The sequence below is a fragment of the Sus scrofa genome, chromosome 1 (assembly GCF_054392235.1).
Source record: "Sus scrofa isolate SSC_HxYL_T2T_F1_AM1 chromosome 1, Sscrofa_HxYL_maternal_Yorkshire_Landrace_v2.0, whole genome shotgun sequence".
Taxonomy (NCBI): domain Eukaryota; kingdom Metazoa; phylum Chordata; class Mammalia; order Artiodactyla; family Suidae; genus Sus; species Sus scrofa.
Window position 1 is genome coordinate 227,300,717 of NC_139383.1, and position 22,632 is coordinate 227,323,348.

The window sequence follows — 22,632 nt, forward strand, 5'->3', positions numbered from 1 at the left end:
CATGGATGGACCTAGAAACTATCATGCTAAGTGAAGTCAGCCATACAATGAGACACCAACATCAAATGCTTTCACTGACATGTGGGATCTGAAAAAAGGACAGACGGAACTTCTTTGCAGAACAGATGCTGCCTCACAGACATTGAAAAACTTATGGTCTCCGGAGGAGACAGTTTGGGGGGGGGGGGGCGGGGGGATTTGCTTGGGCTGTGGGATGGAAATCCTGTGAAATCAGATTGTTATGATCATTATACAACTACAGATGTGATAAATTCATTTGAGTAATAAAAAAAAATAAACTATTATAGTCAAAAAAAAAAAAAAAGAGTCAAGGGGCCTGTGTGAAGGGGAAAGTAAACAGAAGGACACACACACAAAAAAGAATCAATAAATATAATTTACCATATTAAAAAACTAAAAAAGATACACGGTATGACACTCTCAATAAATGCAGAGAAGGCATTAGAAAAAATTCAACATAACATTCCTGATTAAAAACTGGCAGCAGGAGTTCCCACTATGGCACAGTGGGTTAAGGATCTGGTGTTGCCAGAGCTGTGGCTTGGATTCAATTCCTGGTCCAGAAATTTACATATGCTGCAGGTGTGGCCAAAAAAAAGAAAAAAAAAAATTGTCAGGAAATTAACACAAAAGGATAAACTTCCACAACCTGATAAAGGGAATCTACAAAATACCTATAACAAAAAGATTCTTAATAGTTAAAGATTAAAGGCTTTTTCCTATTCAGTATTGTACTGGGCAGCCTAATAAAATCAGGCAATCAAAAAGAAATAAGGAGTTCCCATCGTGGCGCAGTGGTTAACGAATCTGACTAGGAACCGTGAGGTTGCGGGTTTGGTCCCTGCCCTTGCTCAGTGGGTTAACGATCCGGCGTTGCCGTGAGCTGTGGTGTAGGTTGCAGATGCGGCTCGGATCCTGCGCTGCTGTAGCTCTAGCGTAGGCTGGCGGCCACAGCTCCGATTAGACCCCTAGCCTGGGAACCTCCATATGCCGCGGGAGCGGCCCAAGAAATAGCAAAAAGACAAAAAAAAAAAAAAAAAAAATCCAGATTAGAAGGAAAAAAAGTAAAACTGTTTTTGACATCAATGTCTATATAGAAAATCTAATATGACCTACAAAAAAAACCATATACTAGGATAAGTAAGTTTAGCATGGCTGCAAGATACAAGATCAATACAGAAAAAAATCAACTGCATTTCTACATACAAGCAATGAACAATTAGAAAATTAAAACAATGTTTTCGATATTATTAAAAAAATGTAAAATATTTTGGGATAAACCTGGCAAAAGATGAAAATACCTGCACACGACTAACAGAAAAATACTGATGAAGTTAAAAATATCTAAAAAAAGGAAGAGATATATCTTATTTATATGTCACAAGACTCAGTATTGCTAAGATGACAACTCTCCCCAAATGGATCCACAGATCCAATGCAATTCCAGTCAAAATCTCAGAGGGCATTTTTGTAGAAACCTACAAGATGATTCTAAAATTCATATGGAAACAAAAGGTCCTACAACAGTGAAATCAACTTTGAAAACAAAGTTGAAAAAGTAACACTATGATTTCAACAGTTATTACAAAGCTAGAGTAACCACAGTAATACTGTATTAACATAAAGACAAACATATTTACCGTAGAACTAAATAAAGAACACAGAACAAAAAACCCACCTATGTGTGGATTTATCACTTAGATGCAAAAGAAATTCAATGTAGAAAGGATCACCTTTTCAACAAACTCTGCTGGAACAACTGAATATCAACATTTACACAAATAAACTTGGCTTCTTACACTGCACCATATATAAAAATCAAGTCGACATATATCACAGACCTAAACACAAAAATCTAAATCAAATCAAAGACTTTTAGAAGAAAACATAGAAAGAAGGTATGACCCATTTTTAAAAAACTGATGACCTGGACTTCATCAAATTAAGTACTTCATCCATTCAAAACAACAGTGTTAAGAAAATGAAAAGGCAAGGGAGTTCCCATCGTGGCGCAGTGGTTAACGAATCCGACTAGGAACCATGAGGTTGCGGGTTCGGTCCCTGCCCTTGCTCAGTGGGTTAACGATCTGGCGTTGCCATGAGCTGTGGTGTAGGTTGCAGACGCGGCTCGGATCCCCCGTTGCTGTGGCTCTGGTGTAGGCCAGCAGCTACAGCTCTGATTAGACCCCTAGCCTGGGGACCTCCATATGCTGCGGAAGCGGCCCAAAGAAATAGTAAAAAGACAAAAAAAAAAAAAAAAAAAAAAAAAAAGAAAATGAAAAGGCAAGTCACACAGAGGAGAAACTCTTTGTGAAGCATATACGTAATAAAGGACTTATATCCGAAATACATTAAGAATTCTAGAAATACAACAATAAGAAAGCAAAGAGGAGTTCCTGTGTGTCACAGCAGGTTAAGTATCTGGCATTGTCACTGCAGCACCATGGCTGCTGTGATGCAGGTTCGAGCCCTGCCCCGGGAACTTCCCCATGCCACGGGTATGGTCAAAAAACAAAAAAAAGAAAAAAATCGAAAAACCCAATAAGTAAAATGAGCAAATGATTTGAAAGACACTTTACCACAGAAGACATACACGGCAAATAGACAAATGAAAAGATGTTCAACATCATTAGTCATCAGAAAAACGTAAATTAAAACTAAAATGAGATACCACCACAAGCCCATTAGAATAGCTCGAATTAAAAAGGAATATCACAAGCTGGCAAAGAGGAGTAAAAAATTTTGTCCACTGCTAGCAGGAATGTAAAACGGTTTAACTACTTTGCAAAAAGTTTAGCATTTTTTTAAAAACTTAAAAAAGTACTTACCTTGTGATCTAGCTGTTCCATTCACGTTTATTTGCCCAAGAGAAAAGCAACTGTATGTCTATATTAAGACTTGTGCATGAATGTTCATAGCAGTTTTAATTGAAATTTAGCATAAAACTGGAAACAACTCAAATGCCCATCAACAGATAAATGGATAAACCAATTGTGTTCTACCCAATAAGATGGAATACTTCTCAACACAAACTACTGATTCATGACAACAGGCATGAACTTAAAATAAGTATGCTGAGTAAAATAAACTAGAAAAAAAATAACAGCACATATTGTATAATTCCAGTAATCTCTAAAGACAGCAAACCAATAACTGGTTTTAGAGGGAGGTGAATCATAGCAAAGTGGAGGAATTATAAAAAGGTATAAGGTAACTTGTGCAGATGATGCACCTGTTCACTATTTTGACCGTAGTGATGATTCCAAAATTTAATCGTACATTTCAAATATGTGCAATTTATTATCAACTGTACTTCAGTAAAGCTATTTAGAAAAAAGGAATGGAAATGATAGTTGAACTTAAAATAGAAATTTTCATTTTCTAGAAAAGCTTCTTCCCATCATATAAAAAAAAAAAACCATCTAGCCTAGTGGAAAATAAATGGTCACAAAGAAAACCAAAGTGGACAGCTACGGTCAATGCAGACAGATAACTGAGGGACCATCTAGCATCAGAGGAGCTGTCAGATAACTGTAGCCACATCAGTGACTACAAGTGAGATCAGGAGAACTGCCTCACCAAACCAAGAGCAAATTACATAATGAGAGTAAACAAATGATTATTCTGAGTCACCATTTTGAAGATAATGGTTCAATAGATACTAAATGTGAAAAACAACAATCCCAACAAAATAATATAAGGAAAGGTTAAGGACACCAAGTTAAGGACACAGAGCAAAATTCAAAGAGATCCAGAAGAACAGCACAATAATCACTATCAAAACAGTGTTTGGTCACACTGAGAGAAAGAAAAAAGGAAAAGAGAGACTAACAGGTACTATGCAGAACACTGCATTCCTCTTTAACTAGCTACATTACACTCTCTTATTCATAATACTTTGCTTTCAGCTATTATTTGGTGACTCAATACATTAACATACTGGAAGGGGAAAAAATTGCAATGGAACAGCAGGAATTCTAACTTAGAGAGTTAAACTGACACCTTTCCCTTATTTACAAATAAGTCATTCTAATTTATGTTACAAACAATCTACATTTCCATTTAGCTAGGTGTGAAAGAATATTAAGAGTAGCAGTGGGAGGAGTTCCCATCTTGGCTCAGTGGAAACGAATCTGACTAGCATCCATGAGGACGAAGGCTCAATCCCTTTTGTCTCGCTCAGTGGGTTAAGGATCTGGCATTGCCATGAGCTGTGGTGTAGGTCACAGTCCTGGCTCAGATCCTGTGTTCCTATGGCTGTGGTACAGGCCAGCAGCTGTAGCTCTGATTTGACCCATAACCTGGGAACTTCAATATGCCGGGGTGCCGCCCTTAAAAAAAAAAAAAAGACAAAAAAGGAGTAGCAGTGGGATGCAGGTTGAGGTCAGATCACAAGCTGCCCTGAATACTAGGTTAAGAAGTTTGGAACATACTTTGAATTCAATGGGAAGCCACCAAAAGGTTTGAATATAAGAATAACATAAGAACTATGATTTAGAAAAAGCTATACATAATTAAGATGCATTTCAAGTAGAGGGAAAAAAACAGCTGCAAGTTTTGAGTTGTAGGCAATCTACACAAGATCTAAAGGTCTGTGCTAAGGTGATGACAATGAGAATAAAGAAAAAAGGATAGCAGTAACTTAAGAGACAGGACTTAATAACATATCAGTGTTTGTGGTGGGAATGCAGAATCAAAGGACTCCAGATTATTCCCTATAAGAAAAGCTGAAACAAAAATACTTATACGCATGCCTAAATACGCTGGTGCTATTATTTTTCAGATAGAGTTCTAGAAAAGAGACAATACTTAAAACCCATTTTAATGCTCCTTATGCATGGTATATATTGCCTAAAACTAAGAGAAACTGTAGGGATAATAATGGCCTGGTATTACAAAAATGATATTCTACTTCTCATATTCAGAAAAAACACTCTCCCAAACACCATGCACCAATCCTTAAAATGGTAAAGGATTTTTCCTCACACTTCATTAAAAAAGTGTGAGATATCTTTCTAAGGTACAAGTTGATAAGGTGGTTCTGTTGATGATTCCAAAATAGAATTCTGAATATAACTGATATATGAGAGTACACAATGACTATACTGAGTGTGGGGAGAAGGCCGTAAGAAAATTACATGGGGATGGCTGCTTTGGCTTTGATGATGCACAGAAAGAGAATGATGCTGTATTGCTCTATAGGTCATACAACTAACTATCTTCCTTACATGGTCTATCATATGATTTTTTTGTAAAATCACATTTCAAAAGACCACCTAAATTCAACTTTATTCCACAAGTTGGTAGAATTAAACAACCATGTTAATAGCAAAAAGCAGTAAAGCAAAAGTATTAAGACTTTGGAATTCTAGATGCAGATTTCATTGGTTAGAATTCCATGATCAGTAATGTGATCTTAGATACACAGTTATCTATGTAATCTGGGGCAGGTGCTTTAACTTATCTACCATAGTTTGCTCAACTATATAATGGGAATAATGAAATCATCTATCTTAAAAGGATTGTTATGAATGATAAATAATTTAAACACAGATAAAAGGACTTACATAGTAGAAACTACAAAATAACTGAATCTTTAATAGTTAACTCATAATCAATATATTCCACATAAGAAGCTAAGAAAATGTAAAATACTTTTGAAGAAAAAAAAGCAAAATTAGTGAAGCTTCAAAATCCAATTAAACAGATTTATGAAGTTCATTTATCTAATACCTACTCCAAGATAATATAAAAATTTTTAAGATAATTTTAAAATGAACCTTAATATCTTTTAATACAAAAGACTGCAAAGAGTGACAGCCTTACTGAATAGATAATACAAAAATACCAGTGATCTTCCTAAATCATTACTAAAAAACTAATGGTTCTTCAGAGTTCCCATCGTGGCTCAGTGGTAATGAACCCAACTGGTACCCATGAGGACACGGGTTCGATCCCTGGCCTTGCTCAGTGGGTTAACAATTCGGCCTCGCCATGAACTGGGGTGTAGGTCAGATCTGGCTCAGATGCAGCTCAGACCTGGCGTTGCTGTGGCTGTGGTGTAGGTCGGCAGCTAAAACTCCCATTCAACCCTTAGCCTGGGAACTTCTATATGCCAAGGATACAACCCAAAAAAGAAAAAAAAAATAAAATAAAAAACTAATAGTTCTCCACCTATATTATTTTTCATTATTTTACACTATAGTGCAAACAATGAAAATAAAAAATAACCTCTTCTGTAGGCAGAGGCAAATAAGTGCTGAACAAAAGCAAGACATGGCTTAAGTTAGTGTCTGGATTCAAATAAGATGGAAAGACCAGGCCCGCATTTCGAACCTCTTTCTTGTTTCAGAGTAAAACAATTACCAAAAAGTATGCTAGATGAGCCTGGAGGATGTTGTCAGTCTCCAAGATCTCTTAAGCTCTCTTGGGAGAGAATGGGTGCTGAGAGACCAAGTAGAGGAAAAGTTGTGCTTTGCCACTGCTTGAGGCTCTGGGCCAAGACCTAGAATTTCAGTTCTCTAAGTAAGCTTAAAAAGCAGAACCCTGAAAGAGCTGAATGTGACTCTTTCCAGAAGTGGACAATGACAGGGCCATCCACTTAACAGTGCTGACTCCAGCAGGCTTAGAGTAGAGGATACACTGGTGTACTGAATTTCTCCCAGACCTCATGGTCTTGAGAATTCTAGGACTATTCCACTCGGAGAAAGTGCCTGAGCGAAGGGAACAAACTAAGTCTCAAAATAAGACAAGAGTTTGCGACTTAATTTGCCTCAGTAAATGGTCCTTCAGCTGGTCTTTACTGCCAGAGACTTATGCAAAGGTCTGACCACATAAAGAGAAATGAGGAGTTCCCATCATAGCTCAGTGGTTAACGAATCCAACATGAGGTCTTGGGTTTGATCCCTGGCCTAGCTCAGTGGGTTAAGGATCCGGCATTGCTGTGAGCTGTGACGTAGGTCACAGACGTGGCTTAGATGTGGCGTTGCTGTGGCTCTGGCGTAGGCTGCCAGCTACTGCTCTGATTGGACCCCTAGCCTGGGAACCTCCATATGCTGTGGTTGTGGCCCTAGAAAAGAAAAAAAGACACAAATAAGTAAATAAATAAATAAAAATAAATAAAGAGAAATGAAAAAACTATTACGTGGCGACTGAACAACATGTTACTAAAAGCCAATGGGTTGATGATGAAATCAAAAATGAAATTTAAAAAAACCTCAAGATAAATGACAATGAAAATCAAACCATACTAAATCTATGGGACACTGCAAAAGCTGTCCTAAGAGGTAAGTTCACAACTATACAGGCCATCCTCAAAAAACAAGAAAAATTTCAAATAACCAACTTAAACTAACCACTTAAAAGAATTAGGAAAAAAGAAAAGCTTAAAGAAACTTGGAGTGGTTTAAAGACCTGGATATAAGACCTAAAACTAAAAACCTACCAGAGGAGAACATGGGCAAAACATTCTCTGACATAAATCACATCAATATTTTCTTAGATCAGTCTCCCAAGGTGAAAGAAATAAAAGCAAAAATAAATGAATGGGATCGAATCAAACTTATATAAGCTTTTGTGCAGCAAAGGAAAGACAACCTACAGACTGGGGGAAAATATCTGCAAATGATGTGGCCCAACAAGAGCTTGATTTCCAAAATATACACACAGCTCATACAACTCAATAACTGCAACAACAAAACCCCAACCCCAATCAAAAAATGGCAGACAACCTCAACAGACATTTCTCCAAATACATACAAATGGCCAATAGCCTCATGAAGAGATGCTCCACATCACTAATTATAAGAGAAATGCAAATCAAAACTACAGTAAGGTATTGCCTCACACAGGTCAGAACAGTCATGATCAAAAAAGTCTACAAGGAGTTCCGGTCGTGGCGCAGTGGTTAATGAATCCAACTAGGAACCATGAGGTTGCGGGTTCGGTCCCTGCCCTTGCTCAGTGGGTTAACGATTCGGCGTTGCCGTGAGCTGTGGTGTAGGTTGCAGACACGGCTCGGATCCCGCGTTGCTGTGGCTCTGGCGTAGGCCAGTGGCTACAGCTCCGATTGGACCCCTAGCCTGGGAACCTCCATATGCCGCGGGAGCGGCCCAAGAAATAGCAACAACAACAACAACAACAACAAAAGACAAAAAAAAAAAAAAAAAAGTCTACAAATAATAAATGATGGAGAGGGTATGAAGAAAAGGGAACCTTCCTACACTGTTGGTGGGAATGTAAACTGGTGCTGCCCCTATAGAAAATATTATGGAGGTTCCTTAAAAAACTAAAAATAGAATTACCATATGATTCATCAATCCCACTCCTGGGCACATATCCAGAAAAGACAAACACTCTAATTTGAAAAGATATACACACTCCAATGTTCACAGCAGAACTTTACAACAGCCAATTATGGAAGCAACCTAAGTGTCCATCAACAGATGAATGGATAAAGATGATAGTGTATCATACATACATACATATGTACACACACATGTGCGCGCACCCACACACACAATAGAATATCATTCAGCCACAATAAAAAATGAAATGGAGTTCTCCTGTGACACAGTGGGTTAAGGATCTGGCATTGTCACTGCAGTAGCTTGGGTCACTGCTGTGGCGTGGGTTTCATCCCTGGCCTGGCATCTTTCACATGCTGTGGGTGCAGACAAAAAAACAAAATAAACAAAAAGAATGAAATAATGCCATCTGCAGCGATACAGAAGAACCTAAAGATTATGATACTGAGTGAAGTAAATCAGACAAAGAAAGACAAATACCACATGTTATCACTTACATGGGGAATCTAAAATATAATACAAGTGAACATATTTACAAAACAGAAACATATTCACAAATATAGAAAACAAAATTTATGGTTACCAAAGGGGAAAGTGGGTCGGAGGAGGGATAAATTAGGAATTTGGGATTAGTAGATACAAACTACTATATATAGAACAGATAAATAACAGGGTCCTATTGTATAAAACAGGGAACTATATTCAGTATCTTATAATAAACCATAATGGAAATATGTGAAAAAAATTACATATATAAATATATATAAATATAACACAACACTGTAAATCATACTTGAACTGAAAATAAAGTTAGTGTTTCCTATCATGAAAATTAATTGCAGGAATTCCTGTCATGGAACAGCAGGAAGGAATCCAACTAGGAACCATGAGGTTGCAGGTTCGATCCTTGGCCTTGCTCACTGGGTTAAGGATCTGGCGTTGCCATGATCTGTGGTGTAGGTCGCAGACAAGGCTCAGATTCTGCGTTTGCTGTGGCTGTGATAAATCAGTGGTTATACCTCCAACTGGACCCCTAGCCTGGGAACCTCCATATGCCATGGGTGTGGCCCTAAAAAGCAAATAAATAAATACATAAATAAATAAAAATTAAATATCAACTGCAAAGTCTCCTCTTAATGCAAGTCTATAATGTGATTTTTTACACATATTTTAAAATGTCCTTTCAAACAAGTACTCCGAAATAGTGATATCAATCCATATTTTAAACTGAATATATTCATCACTTAGTAGGTAATTATAAAGTCTAACTAGATTTCTTTTCCTATGTTTGGCCTTTTGACATGTCATCCCATTATAGAGTAGTCATTTCCAATTGAAAGTTAGGGGGAAGCCCTCCTCATTTGCACAATTAATGGATTTTGAAATACAGAAATTCCTTCTGCAATTGCATTAAGGTCTGAAAAATGCTGTTAGAACTGTAGTTTGAGCTTAGGAAAATATCTATTGCTAATTTTTATGGAAATTGAGATCGTACTTCTTCCTACCTATTGATAGCAGTAGAAGTATAAAAAGCAACCTGACATTACTTGTAATTCAAACATTTTAGTTGTCATCAAAATGGCTTAATCACGTATCAATTTCACATATAAACAGTTACACATTACAGTTTTAGACTGAATTCATTAGGAAACATTTTCAACTCTACAGAAAATCTATTTTCCAAAGTCATTCAATGTCTCCTAAGTGGTTAAAGGTGGTTCTTCAAGTTCAAAAGATTTCAATCACATACCTGAGCTAAAAAATTCACAGTCAATCTTTACCACAGACTGCTAAGCCATCAAATGGCTGTGGGCTTAGACAAGTGAGTATATACAGCTTCTATTTCTAACAAAAACTTAATATAACCATAGGTTTTTTTTTTTTAAATAATGGGTTTTATTTTTATTTATTTATTCATTTATTTTGGCCATTTCTTGGGCCATTCCCGTGGCATATGGGAGGTTCCCAGGCTAGGGATCTAATCGGAGCTGTAGCCACCAGCCTACACCAGAGCCACAGCAACGCGGGATCTGAGCCGCGTTTGCAACCTACACCACAGCTCACGGAAACGCCAGATCCTTAACCCACTGAGCAAGGGCAGGGATCGAACCTGCAACCTCATGGTTCCTAGTCGGATTCGTTAACCACTGCGCCACGACGGGAATTCCCTAACCATAGGTTTTAAATGCTTACATGTGCATAAGCTTTGTCAATATGTCCAACTAAGCCTTTTTCTGCTCCATATTTGTATCGCTATAAATTAAAACACCTTAGTGGAGTCTACGTAAGGTTGTACCGAATTAGTGTTTTCTCAACTTGTTTTAAAATTTTTCCATAAAGTTGTTTCAAACATGCTGTTCATGAGGGGTAGTTTTAGTCTGTCATTTCACTCTGCCGTGACTATTCAAATAAACAACTGAGCAGTGTTAATACTCATCAATTTATCACATGAACCAATTTATCACATGAACCATTCTGATCGAATCTTCATTTTAATTTTTAATTTTTGTGATGAAATATTTCATTTTAAATTTTCTAATGTTTCCTCCCTACTAATTACAGTGACTCAGGAATACTGTGATGACTACTTAGTTGGGTAATGTCAACTTCTATTGTATTCTTTTGGCATTGCTATAGTGTCACTGCATAATAAACACAATGTTTTACCATCTAATTCAATAATAAAATAATCCACACCCCCATATGCTTTAAAAACATGATGTATTTTTCTCTTCTTTTATTCCTTTAACATAACTGGCACTCACTAGTAATAAAGATAATATGAAATGTCACAGTATAGTGATAAGCATGGCACTTAAACACTGGATTTATAAATGCCATATAATTTATAGAACACTGAGCAGAAGAGTCAAAGAGATGAAGCACCACATAAGGTCACTGTTGGGACTACTCAGTGCAGCTGCTGTACCTTGAAAGCAGACATAGACAATACGAAAATAAGTGTTTTCATGCTTTAGCAAAAAATTATTTATGGACAATAAATTTTAAATTTCATATGATTTTCAATTGCCAAAAATAATATTCCTTTTCTATTTCGTTCAATCATTTAAATATGTAAAACTATTCTTAGTTCACGGTCCATACACAAATAGGAAGGCAAGCAGACATGGTACATAGCTGGCAGTCTACAAAGCTTTGCTTTAGAAAGTAAGGAACTGCTCAATATTTCTAATTTTATAAAGCCATTTTCAGATGACTAATCCAGTCAGCATTACATAGCATGAACAGGAGAAGGACTGAAAGCAGAGAGATAAATTAGCATAGTAATTAAGAGGACAGTAAATGGAATCTAAGTACCTAAGTTTAAAGCCCTTCTCTCCAATATACATTATCTGTGTTATCTTTAGATAAAACAATTTCTCAGATCCTCAGTATACTAATCCATGATGAAGGAAAACAATATAGCTACTTTGAAGTGTTGATTTAAAGATTAAACAGATAATACACATAATCTGGTTATAACAGTACTTACAAAGAATATGCTCAATAAATGTTTACCATTTATCACTGGTAATTCAAATTAGGTGATGATAACTGTACAAAGGATGACAATTAAAAAGTTGAAATTGAAAAGGTAAAATTAACCAGATCTAAGCACATTAACGGAACAAGGAAATACAGAAATAGACCCAAATAGATATGAGAATTTAATATGATATAAACATATAAAGTATCACTTTTATGAGACATCCTTGGGAATAAAGAGCAGTATTTAAAACATAAATTTGAGGGTACCATGTGATATAGATGAGAGCTTTAAAAACCTGGATTAGACTTCAAGGACAAAACAGAAAAGTAAGAAGAACAAAAAGAAAAGGATAGAAGCACCAGTTAGAAAAGGGAGGAAGTATAAAAGTCAAGAAAGAAGATATGGTTAGGAGTAACCTAAAGAGAAGCTTCAGTACCTCAATTCCTATCACAGAAAGTAAACATTAATGGGTATGCACAAGTGAAAGGAACTCATCCAAAGGAGTCAAATTTAAATACAATGTAATTATTTCATAAAAAACACAAAGTTGAAAATTCTACTTACTGACACAGCTATCATGGTACTATCTGGCCTCCATTCAGTTTGCTTGTAGGATCCAAACTGAGAAGATGATTTTGCAGGTTCCTTGTACGTTACAATTAACACACTAGGCTGGAAGAAAACAGTTTTATTAATATCTCATAAAAATATATATGAGTAAAATTTAAGATAACATCATGTAGTTTATTAATTCTAGAAGTATAACGAAAGGTAACATAATCTAATATTAAATCATAAGCATAAATAGTCCAAGCAAATCAACTAATAAGAACCATAAAGACAGTCTAAATAAGCCTGTATCTATTAATGAAATTGAATTGATAATAACCTTTAAAAAGACAAACAACCAGTCCTAGATGGGTTCACTAGTAGATTCTATCAAATATTAAAGAAAAAATTATGTAAATTTTATAGCCTCTCTTCCAGAAGATAAAAGCAAGAGAATACTTTTTTTTTTTTTTTTTGTCTTTTTTTAGGGCCACAACCTGCTGCGTATGGAGGTTCCCAGGCTAGGGGTATAATCGGAGCTACAGCTGCAGGCCTATACCACAGCTCACAGAAACGCCGGATCCTTAACCCACTGAGCAAGGCCTGAGATCGAACCCACAACCTCATGGTTCCTAGTCAGATTCGTTTCTGCTGCGCCATGTCGGGAACTCCAAAAGCAGAGAATACTTTCTAACTCCTTCTATGAGGTCATCACCATCCTAATACTAGAACCAGAAAAAGCATTATAAGAAAATAAAATGACAGACTAGTATCGCTCAAGCACATAAATATAAAAATTACCAAGAAAATATTAGCAAATCAAATCCAACAATGTATAAAAAGAATTATATACTACAATCTAGTGGGATTTACTACAGGTCTGTAAGATTGGTTCAATATTTGAAAATCAATTCATGTAATCCATCACAACAACAGACTAAAAGAAGAAAAAAACCACACAAACCTATCAATAGTTGCAGAAAAAGAATTTGACAAAACCCAACACACATCCATGACGTAAACTCTCAGCAAACCACCAACATAGGGGAACTTCTTCAACCTGACAAAGAACATCTACAAAAACCTATAGCTAGCATCATACTTGCTGGAATTAAACAGAAGCTTTCCTGATAAAAGATCAGAAACAAGTTAAGGATATCCCCTCGCCCCTTCCCATTTCAAAAATCATACTGGGAGTTCTAGCTAATGCAGTAACACAATGAAAAGGAAATAAAAAATATACAAATTGAGAAGAAACGTAATTGTCTTCATTCTTAGACAACATGTCTGCCTATACTAAAAATCAGAAAAAAATGAACCAAAAAAAAAAAAAACTGGTAGAAATTATAAGTGATTACAGTAAGGTTGTAGGATAGAATGTTAATGTATGGAAATCATTTGCTTTCCTATGTATCAGCAATGAACAAGTGGAGTTAGCAAACAAAAAATATTTAGATATAAATTCAAAATGTGTATAAGATCTATGTGAAGAAAAATACAAACTTTTAATAAGCAAAATCAAAAAAGGATAAATAAATGAAGATATTCCTCGTCTCTGAATACATCTTCCAGTTCTCTGAAGATGTTCCATTCTCAGCTTGATCTACAGAGTCAACACAATCCCAATCAAATCACAGCAAATTATTTTACAGATATTGACAAATGGATTCTAAAGTTTATATGGAAAGGCAAAAGACCCAGAATAGCCAACTCAATACTGAAGGAAATGAACCAAGTCAACAGATTGATACTACTCAACTTCAAGATGTACTATAAAGAGACAGTAATAAAGACAGTGCGGTTCTGGCAAAAGAATAGAAAACAGATCAATGAAACAGAATAAAGACCCCACAAACAGATACACATAAATATATTCAAGTGACATTTGACAAAGGAGCATAGGTAAAACAACAAGAACATTAACAGTCTTTTCAACAAATGATGTTGAAACAACCGGACATCCACTTTCTGGCACTACAAGAAGCTCCATAGGATCATGGTTTGCATGTTTTTACAAACAGAAACTTATGCGAATACACGTGTGGTTCATTCTATCCTTCTTCTTTACTTGGAACTTTTTTCTGACAGTGAGAAATCAGGCTATCATTTTACACCACTAATTTAGTTCTTTGTTTAACCCTATTACATGTATATAGTATTTTGGAATTGCTAACTATATTCCTATAAAAAACAAATTTACCAAATAGAATACAGTTTTTATAGATAACTTCATTTACTTTAGCCTTAGAATAACCAGTTACAATGCCATTTTCCAAAGTTACATAGGTTATCCCCTTAAAAAGCTTTTTTTAATCTCTAAAAGTGAAATTCAAAAGTTTCTGAAGGGCTAACAAAGTTCCAAACACATTAAAACTGCTAGACATTGGCTGTTTGTACTTCAAATACCAATTACAAGTTAAAAACAAATACCGAGGGTGGGGAGTGACATTAGCAAAATGTCAGAATAAGAAATCCTAGACTCTCTTTCCCTCTACAACAATTCACAGAAATATCCCCTTATGTGAGAAATACAGAAACTAAAGGCACCTCAATGCTGGATAAACGTGAGATCAAATTCATTAAAACTAGGAGGGAAATTCAGGACACCTTCTCAACACAATTCTGACCACCAATACACTGCCATACAATGACGGTGAAACCCTCCACCTCCCAGCTCATCCCTGTGGAGTAAACTGGTGATCTGTGTGTCATATGCCCTAACTTTTCTACAAGGGCTCCCCAGAGGACAGACTTCTATCTTGCCAGTCTTAAAGCACTGTCAGAATCAGCATAATCTAGCTACCTGGGGGAGAAAAGAGTCAGGAGCTTGGACTGATGGTCACCATAGCTCCTCTCTGCAGCTTAGCACAGAGTTAGCAGAGAAAAAATTCCAGTTCTCAGCTTCTCCCTGGGAAAAGAAAGAGTTGGTTCATATATCCAAAATCCTGATTTCTATGGGGGCTACTTAAAGGAATGGGTTCGGTCTTACCTGCCTCAGAGTGCTGACAGGATCTGAAAAAAATCTAGTTGCCTGAGGGCTCGTGAACCCAGAGAAAGAGGTTTGGGCAGGCAGCTGCCACAGCCCCTTCCCTTGGCAAAGCACAGAGCAAGCAGACAACCATAGGGAGTTAAAGAATTAGTCCACAACTCCAATGCCCCAAATTTTCTGGGGGCTGCCCAAAAGAGTTGATCTGTCTTGGCTTCCACTGGACATTGATGAGACCTTACATGATTTAGCCACCAGGGAGCTAATGTGAACGGAGACCAAGGTTTGGGCTGGCGATTCCCAATATTCCTCACCAAGCTCAGCACAGAGCATGTGGATGAAAAAAACAACAGTTCTCAAAATCTCCCTTAGGAGGGAAAGAATTAGATATAATACCTCATAATCTAATTTTTCTGGAGGACACCTGAGAATGGCTTCAGTCTCACTTGTTTTGGTGCTCTGAGGGGATCCAGCATAACCTAGACCAGGGGCTGCAAGAACAAAGTTAGCATGTTGGACTAGCATAAGGTTTTGAATACAATCAGAATCTCTGGCTGAGCAGACTAGTACAGATCTTCTACTGTATGAGCCCAGTTCATGAAGACTGAAGAAGTAGCCGCTTTGTCATTAATGCACAGCAACCAACAAAGGGAGTCAAGGAAGATGAACCAACAGGCAAATATGCTCCAAAGGAAAGAAGATAAATCTCTAAAAAAAGACCCTAACAAAATAGATAGATGGTTTACTAGATCGGTAATTCAAAATAACCATCATAAAGATGGTCACTGAGGTCAGGAGAAAAAAAAAAAATACAAGAACAAAGTGAGAATTTCAACAAAGATATGTATGTGAAAAATGCTCAATGTAAACACAAATCAAAGCCATGATATGAGGTACCACCTCACACCTGTCACAATGGCCATGCCAAAAAAAAAAAAAAAAAAACACTGAAGACACAAGTGTTGGTGAAGATCTGAAGAAACTAGAACCCTTGCACACTGTTGTTGAAAATATAATATGGGTCAGCGAATATGGAAATCCTAAAAAAAAATAAAAATAGAAACAACTATAAGATTCAGCAATCCTCCGAGTATTCATCCAAAAAACTGAAATCAAAATCTGGAAGATATATTGGCCCTCCCATATTCTCTGAAGAACTATTAACAACCACCATGGGAACAAAAAAATTCCTACTTAAGACATGAGTAACATATCGCTTCTTATAACGACATCAGCCCAACTCTCAGGCAGAATATGGCTTGGACAACCAGAAACTAAAGGGGGAGAAGAATAGCAGATTGGCTAGAAGTGGACAAAGGGAACTTTCTGGAGTGATGAAAATGAGAATCCTGATTGGAATAGTCATTTTATCACTGTATACACCTGATTTACAGTGTAAATCAGCCCACTAAAAATTTGCTAAAGCTCTGTAGCAAAGAAACCTCTTCAACTTTAACACAGTATTTTCGCAGCTGATTTGGTCTCCAACCCTTTAAACAAGCAATGACCAGTTCTACAAAACCTACTTTGGTATATATCCACCATGGAAGCCACCAGCCATATGTTATTGAAGTTTTTAATTTATTAAGAATTTAGTAGGGAATTCCCAATGTGGCTCAGTGGTTAACGAATCCGACTAGGAACCATGAGGTTGCAGGTTCGATCCCTGTCCTTGCTCAATGGGTTAAGGATCCGGCGTTGCGGTGAGCTGTGGTGCAGGTCTCAGATTCGGCTTGGATCCTGCGTTGCTGTGGTTCTGGCGTAGGCCGGCGGCTACAGCTCCGATTAGACCCCTAGCCTGGGAACCTCCATATGCCGCAGGTGCGGCCCAAGAAACAGTAAAAAGACAAAAAAAAAAAAAAAAAAGAATTTAGTAAATTAAAATCAGTTCCTTACACTAGACTCATTTCAAGTGCCTATGTGACTAGTATGTACCGTATTGGATTGTGCAGATGTAAAACATTTCTCATGTTGTAAAAAGCTTGGCTGGATAACCTTAGTACAGACACAGAGTCACAGGATGTTTTTATTTACTCTTAGTACCCAACTTCTCAATTATTATGGAGCATTACAAAGACAGAATGCTACGGATATAATCATGCCCCCACCCGAAGATAAGTTAAAGTCCTAACCCCCAGTACCAGAAAGCACTTTTTATACAGAAAGATTCATGCATAACTTACATCTGCATTGTCATGTGTCATAACGAAATATCTGATAGACTTCTTTAGACATACATGTTTTTAGAAAAAGAAGCATTTCTCTAAGGAGTAAAATTTCCTCCTAAAAAGGATTTTTTCATAGAGTCAACAATTTTAACTGCATTGTTTTCTACTATTTATAGAGTCAGAATAGTACTTACTAATGTCTATGCAAAATATAAGTCACTAGAGAGGTGAGACTGAAGACTGCTAGTTATCTCCTTATGTAAAAATTTAGCAGTTCCATAAACCCATGTTACTGTACATTTTTCTTTTGTTTCAATATGGGTACAAGCATAAAAACATGAGGTTTGATATGCCTTCTCTCAGAGAAATTATTCATTTTGAGAAAAGTTTATAAAATACATATACCTGTCAAAATCCACTTAAGAGCAACACTTTACTATATATGAAAAAAAAAAAGCCCAAAAGTAAACAAATAAATAAGCCAACATTGATATATATTGAAGGCTATTTACAACGGCAGGGAAGATTGCTAATATGCTTTAGATGATTTTCAAAAACAGTTTTCTGGTTAACTGTTGACCACCTGTTAGGTATTATTTTCAAATCAGACACAGGCACTTTTATCAGTAACATACAATTTCTTCTACTGATACCATGTCAGCAGTGTTGAGTAATTTATGCTTCAACGTTCCTCAAATTCCAAAGTGCAATTTTCCTTAAGAGTGGCAGCTAAGGACTGTGACTGATGATTCAATCTCAACACCAATACTCTAAGGATTAAACTGAGATGATCGAGTTCATGTACAGGAAGATAGTCAATGAACTTTGGCTATTTTCTTTCTTTCCTATAAGAAATGAGTAATATTTGAGAAATAGCTGAATCTCACTTTCAAGCTCTTACAACCAGGCTCTTTGTTTATTACACTGTTATTCTTTATCCCGTGCAAAATTACTTCAATTAACAGGTACGCTTCGGAGTTCCCATCGTGGCGCAGCCCAAACAATTCCGACTAGGAACCATGAGGTTACAGGTACAACTCCTGGCCTCGCTCAGTGGGTTAAGGATTCAGCATTGCTGTGAGCTGTGGTGTAGGTCACAGACATGGCTCAGATGTGGTGTTGCTGTGGCTCCGGCATAGGCCAGCAGCTGTAGCTCCGATTATACCCCTAGCCTGGGAAGCTCCATATGCTACAGGTGTAGCCCTAAAAAGACCAAAAAAAAAAAAAAAAAAACCCTTGAATAAAAACAATTTTTTAAATTAATTTCATGAATACAAAATCATAATAAAGTATTCACACTAGATATGCTTAACTTTAATCCAACCAAGCCTTTTTGTTTATTGTTGCTTTTTGCATTTTAGAACCACACCCACGGAATATGGACATTCTCAGGCTAGAAGTGAAATCGGAGCTACAACTGCCAGTGTACACCACAGCCACAGGGAAGCAGGACCCAAGCCACATCTGCGACCTACACCACAGCTCACTGCAATGCCAGATCCTTAACCCACTAAGCTGGATCAGGTATCGAACCTGCAACCTCATGGTTCCTAGTTGGATTCGTTTCTGCTGCACCACGATAAGAACTCCCAACCAATTCTTTAAACATAACTTTCAGCTTACAAGAAATACAGAACATTCAAGGAAAACATTAACTAAACAAATTCAGAGTGTGAGAGCAGTCTTCATGAAAATCTGGCCTGATCTACTAAAAACAAAATAAATCTATATAATTGAAAGTAAAAGAGGAAGAGAAGACTGTCCTAGGTTAAGCGATAAAAATCTCCAGGTTACTATATGAGCAATCCAATGAATGCACAACCCTTGAGTAGATCTTTATTTCAGAATTTAAAAAAAGGCTATGCAAGTAATTTGGGGAATACTGGGGAAATTTTCAGGTCAAACTCCGTAACAGAATATATTGGGGAAATATTAAATTTCACATTATGGCTAGGTACATGAAAGTCATTTTCATTTATTTATTTATTTATTTGCTTTTTTGTTTAGGGCCAAACCCACACCTAGGGGCCAAACCGGAGCTACAGCTGCTGGCCTACACCACAGCCACAGCAATGCAGGATCTGAGCCTCATCTGCAACCCACAACAGAGCTCATGGCAACAGCGGATCCCTAACACACTGAGCAAGGCCAGGGATCAAATCCATATCCTCACGGATACTAGCTGGATTCGTTGCCGCTGCACCACAATGGGAACTCCCCATGAAAGTCATTTTTAGAAGATGCATACAAAATAGTTAGGTACCAGTGCCATGTCCTGATGCCTGCAACTTTCAAAGAGTTTCCACAAAACATAGGCACATACATATACACCCAAGCAAATAAATGATGAAGAAAATGTTGACAATTGTTGATTCTAGGAAGTGAATATCCAAATGTTCTGTATGTTTTAAAATTTTGATAAAATTTTATAAATAAAATAAGGGGTTGGTTATATTCTTAAATTAGGAAATGAAACTTAAATCTCATGAATTACGGAAACCAGTGCTAGTCCCTCCAGAGAAGCATTTCAATTAAATCCTATGTGTGTACTCAATTGGAGCTAAGTAGAGGTAGAAATTTCTACATAGAAACCCTATGAAGGTAAGCAAGCTCTATAATTTATCTCTATTTCCTAGCATATTGTTAAGTGCCAACTTAATTGGGTCAGAAGACCAACATACCTCAACAACAAACACATTATGGTGTCAGTAATGAGGACTCAAGTCTTAAGTACCATTTGGCTTGGAGTTTTCACTATTACACACTATTTGCATATCATATAAAGAAAAAACACATAACAGAACTTCAGAAAGATTTTTATAAAAATTGGTTTAAAAGTTCCCATTGTGGCTTGGAGGGTTAAGAACCCAAAACAGTATCTATAAGGATGTGGTTTCCATCCCTGGCCTCACTCAGTGGGTTAAGGATCCAGTGTTGCCATAAGCCATGGCATAGACTGCAGATGCCGCTCGGATTCAGTGTTGCTGTGGCTGTGGTGTAGGACAGCAGCTGCAGCCCGGATTTGACCCCTAACCTGGGAACTCCCATATGCCACAAGTGCAGCCACTAAAAAAAAAAAAAAAAAAAAATTTTTAATTTAAGTTGGAGTTAAAGAAATGGACTCAGTTACCTGGAAAATAAACTTAGGAAGACTACGTAATTTTCCTATTCCAGAAAAATAGTAAACATTTTAAAATACATATTTTTTCTGGTTTGAAATATACCTCCTGGAGTTCTCACCATTGTGCAACGGGATAGGTGGCATTTCTGGAGCACTCGGACACAGGTTCGATCCCTAGCCCAGCATAAGGGGTTAAGGATCCAACACTGTCACAGCTGCAGCACTGATCACAATGGTAGCCCAAATGTGATTCATGGCCAGGAACTCTACATGCCGTAGGGAGGCCAAAAAAGAAAAGAAAGAAGAAAATAAATATACCTCCATGTTTTAAGATTTTTCTTCTTCCTATCTGCCACCTTGCCAGTTTAATTTCCTAAGTCTTCCCTCAATTCAACATTAGAATCAGCAGAACCCAAGCTTATCCACCATCTGCCCGCTAGTCTCAGTTTCCTCATTTGTAAAATAAAAAGGAAATGTCTAAAATGGACAGGAAGCCCTTCTACTTAACAGTATCATTTCATTTAAACAGAATATACTAAAAGGTTGTAGGCACTGTGCTTGAAATGTAGTGGACACTTAATCAAACTACATTTTAAGTCTGAATAGATAGTGGGCACTTATTAAACTATCTTTTAAGTCTGAATAAAACTGTTTAAATACGGTTTTATTTAAGTGAGTTGTTGCTAAGGTATGTTTCAAAAAAACTGTTTCAAGTTCTATTGTTCTTATTTTATATGAGAAACAACATGGGACAATCTCCAAAATCAGCTTTGGCATTGAGTGTGGTTTGAATCTCCAGGTCACACAACTGTTTTATTTGAGCCTCACTTTTCATTTTCCTATCTGGAAGACAGACCAATCTCACAAAATTACTCCAAGGACTGATGAGACAATATACATAAAAAACTTAAACAGAGAGTGACATAGGATATGCACTCAATACTTATTGCTTTGTATTTGCTATCTTTTAGATATTTATTTTTAAGGTCAGTGAGATTTATATTTCATGTGACTGAGAGCGGACAAAAATGAACAAAAAGTATCACTCTCATGCTTCGAAAACAAGTGATACTGGGAGTTCTCTTATGGTGCAGGTGGTTAAGGATCCAGCATTGTTGCTGCAGTTGCTGCTGTGGTGCAGGTTCCATCCCCGGCCCAGGAACTTCCACATATGGTAGACATGATCAAAAAAAACTTTTTTAATTAAAAAAAAAAGTGATACTGATGATGGCAACAGAGGCAATGGCTTTTAAAGAAAGTGATAACAATTATGGTAATGTTAGACAAATGAAACCTAAAAGCTATTGAAACTGTACTGTAAACAACAAGGTTTCAAACTTATTCTCTCCCCACTACTTCACAACTACACACATGCACACACATACTAAATCAAATAACTCAGTCTCAAAAACAGTAAGAAGAAAGTATTAATTACATCAACAATTATACAAGCTTGAAGAGAAAAACTAAGGAAGTATTTCTTCTAAAATATGACCGAGAATTATGACAAAAATAGTTAATTTGATTCAGTTTACCCCATTAAGACTTAGGGAAACAAGGAGTTCCCGTCATGGCTCAGCAATTAAAAACTTGACTAGCATCCATGAGGACATGGGTTTGATTCCTGGCCTCGCTCAGTGGGTTAGGGTCCGGCATTGCTGTGAGCTGTGGTGTAGCTCGCAGACGCGGCTTGGATCCAGTGTTTCTGTGGCTGTGGAGCAGGCTAGCAACTACAGCTCCAACTGGACCCCTAGCCTGGGAACCTCCACATGTCGTGGGTGCAGCCCTAAACAAACAACAAACAAAAAAAAGACTTGGGTAAACATAAAATTGCCTAGCAAAAGTTTAATCAAAAGGACTTCCAACAATGACACAGTGAAAAGACTGGCAAATCCTCTCATCCTAAAAGAAGTGAACAAAACTGTTAAACACTTCAGATACAACTGACCCTTGAATAACATAGGTTAGACATGCATAGGTCTACTTATGTC

The 22,632-nt window shown here is 36.9% G+C and overlaps 1 protein-coding gene across 3 annotated transcripts in view; it reads right to left on the reverse strand.

The window, feature by feature from the left end:
- Positions 1-22,632, reverse strand: part of RIC1 (RIC1 homolog, RAB6A GEF complex partner 1) — a 113,007-nt gene that overhangs the window by 78,464 nt on the left and 11,911 nt on the right. For 2 of the 3 annotated variants that reach the window (XM_013993583.3, XM_001924914.7), the window contains exon 2: positions 12,382-12,489. In XM_013993583.3, coding sequence (XP_013849037.1) covers positions 12,382-12,489 — 108 coding nt within the window. Of the gene's footprint in view, positions 1-12,381; positions 12,490-20,760; positions 20,874-22,632 lie in introns of those variants that run through there. The other variant, XM_021063974.2, reaches the window with a different exon arrangement.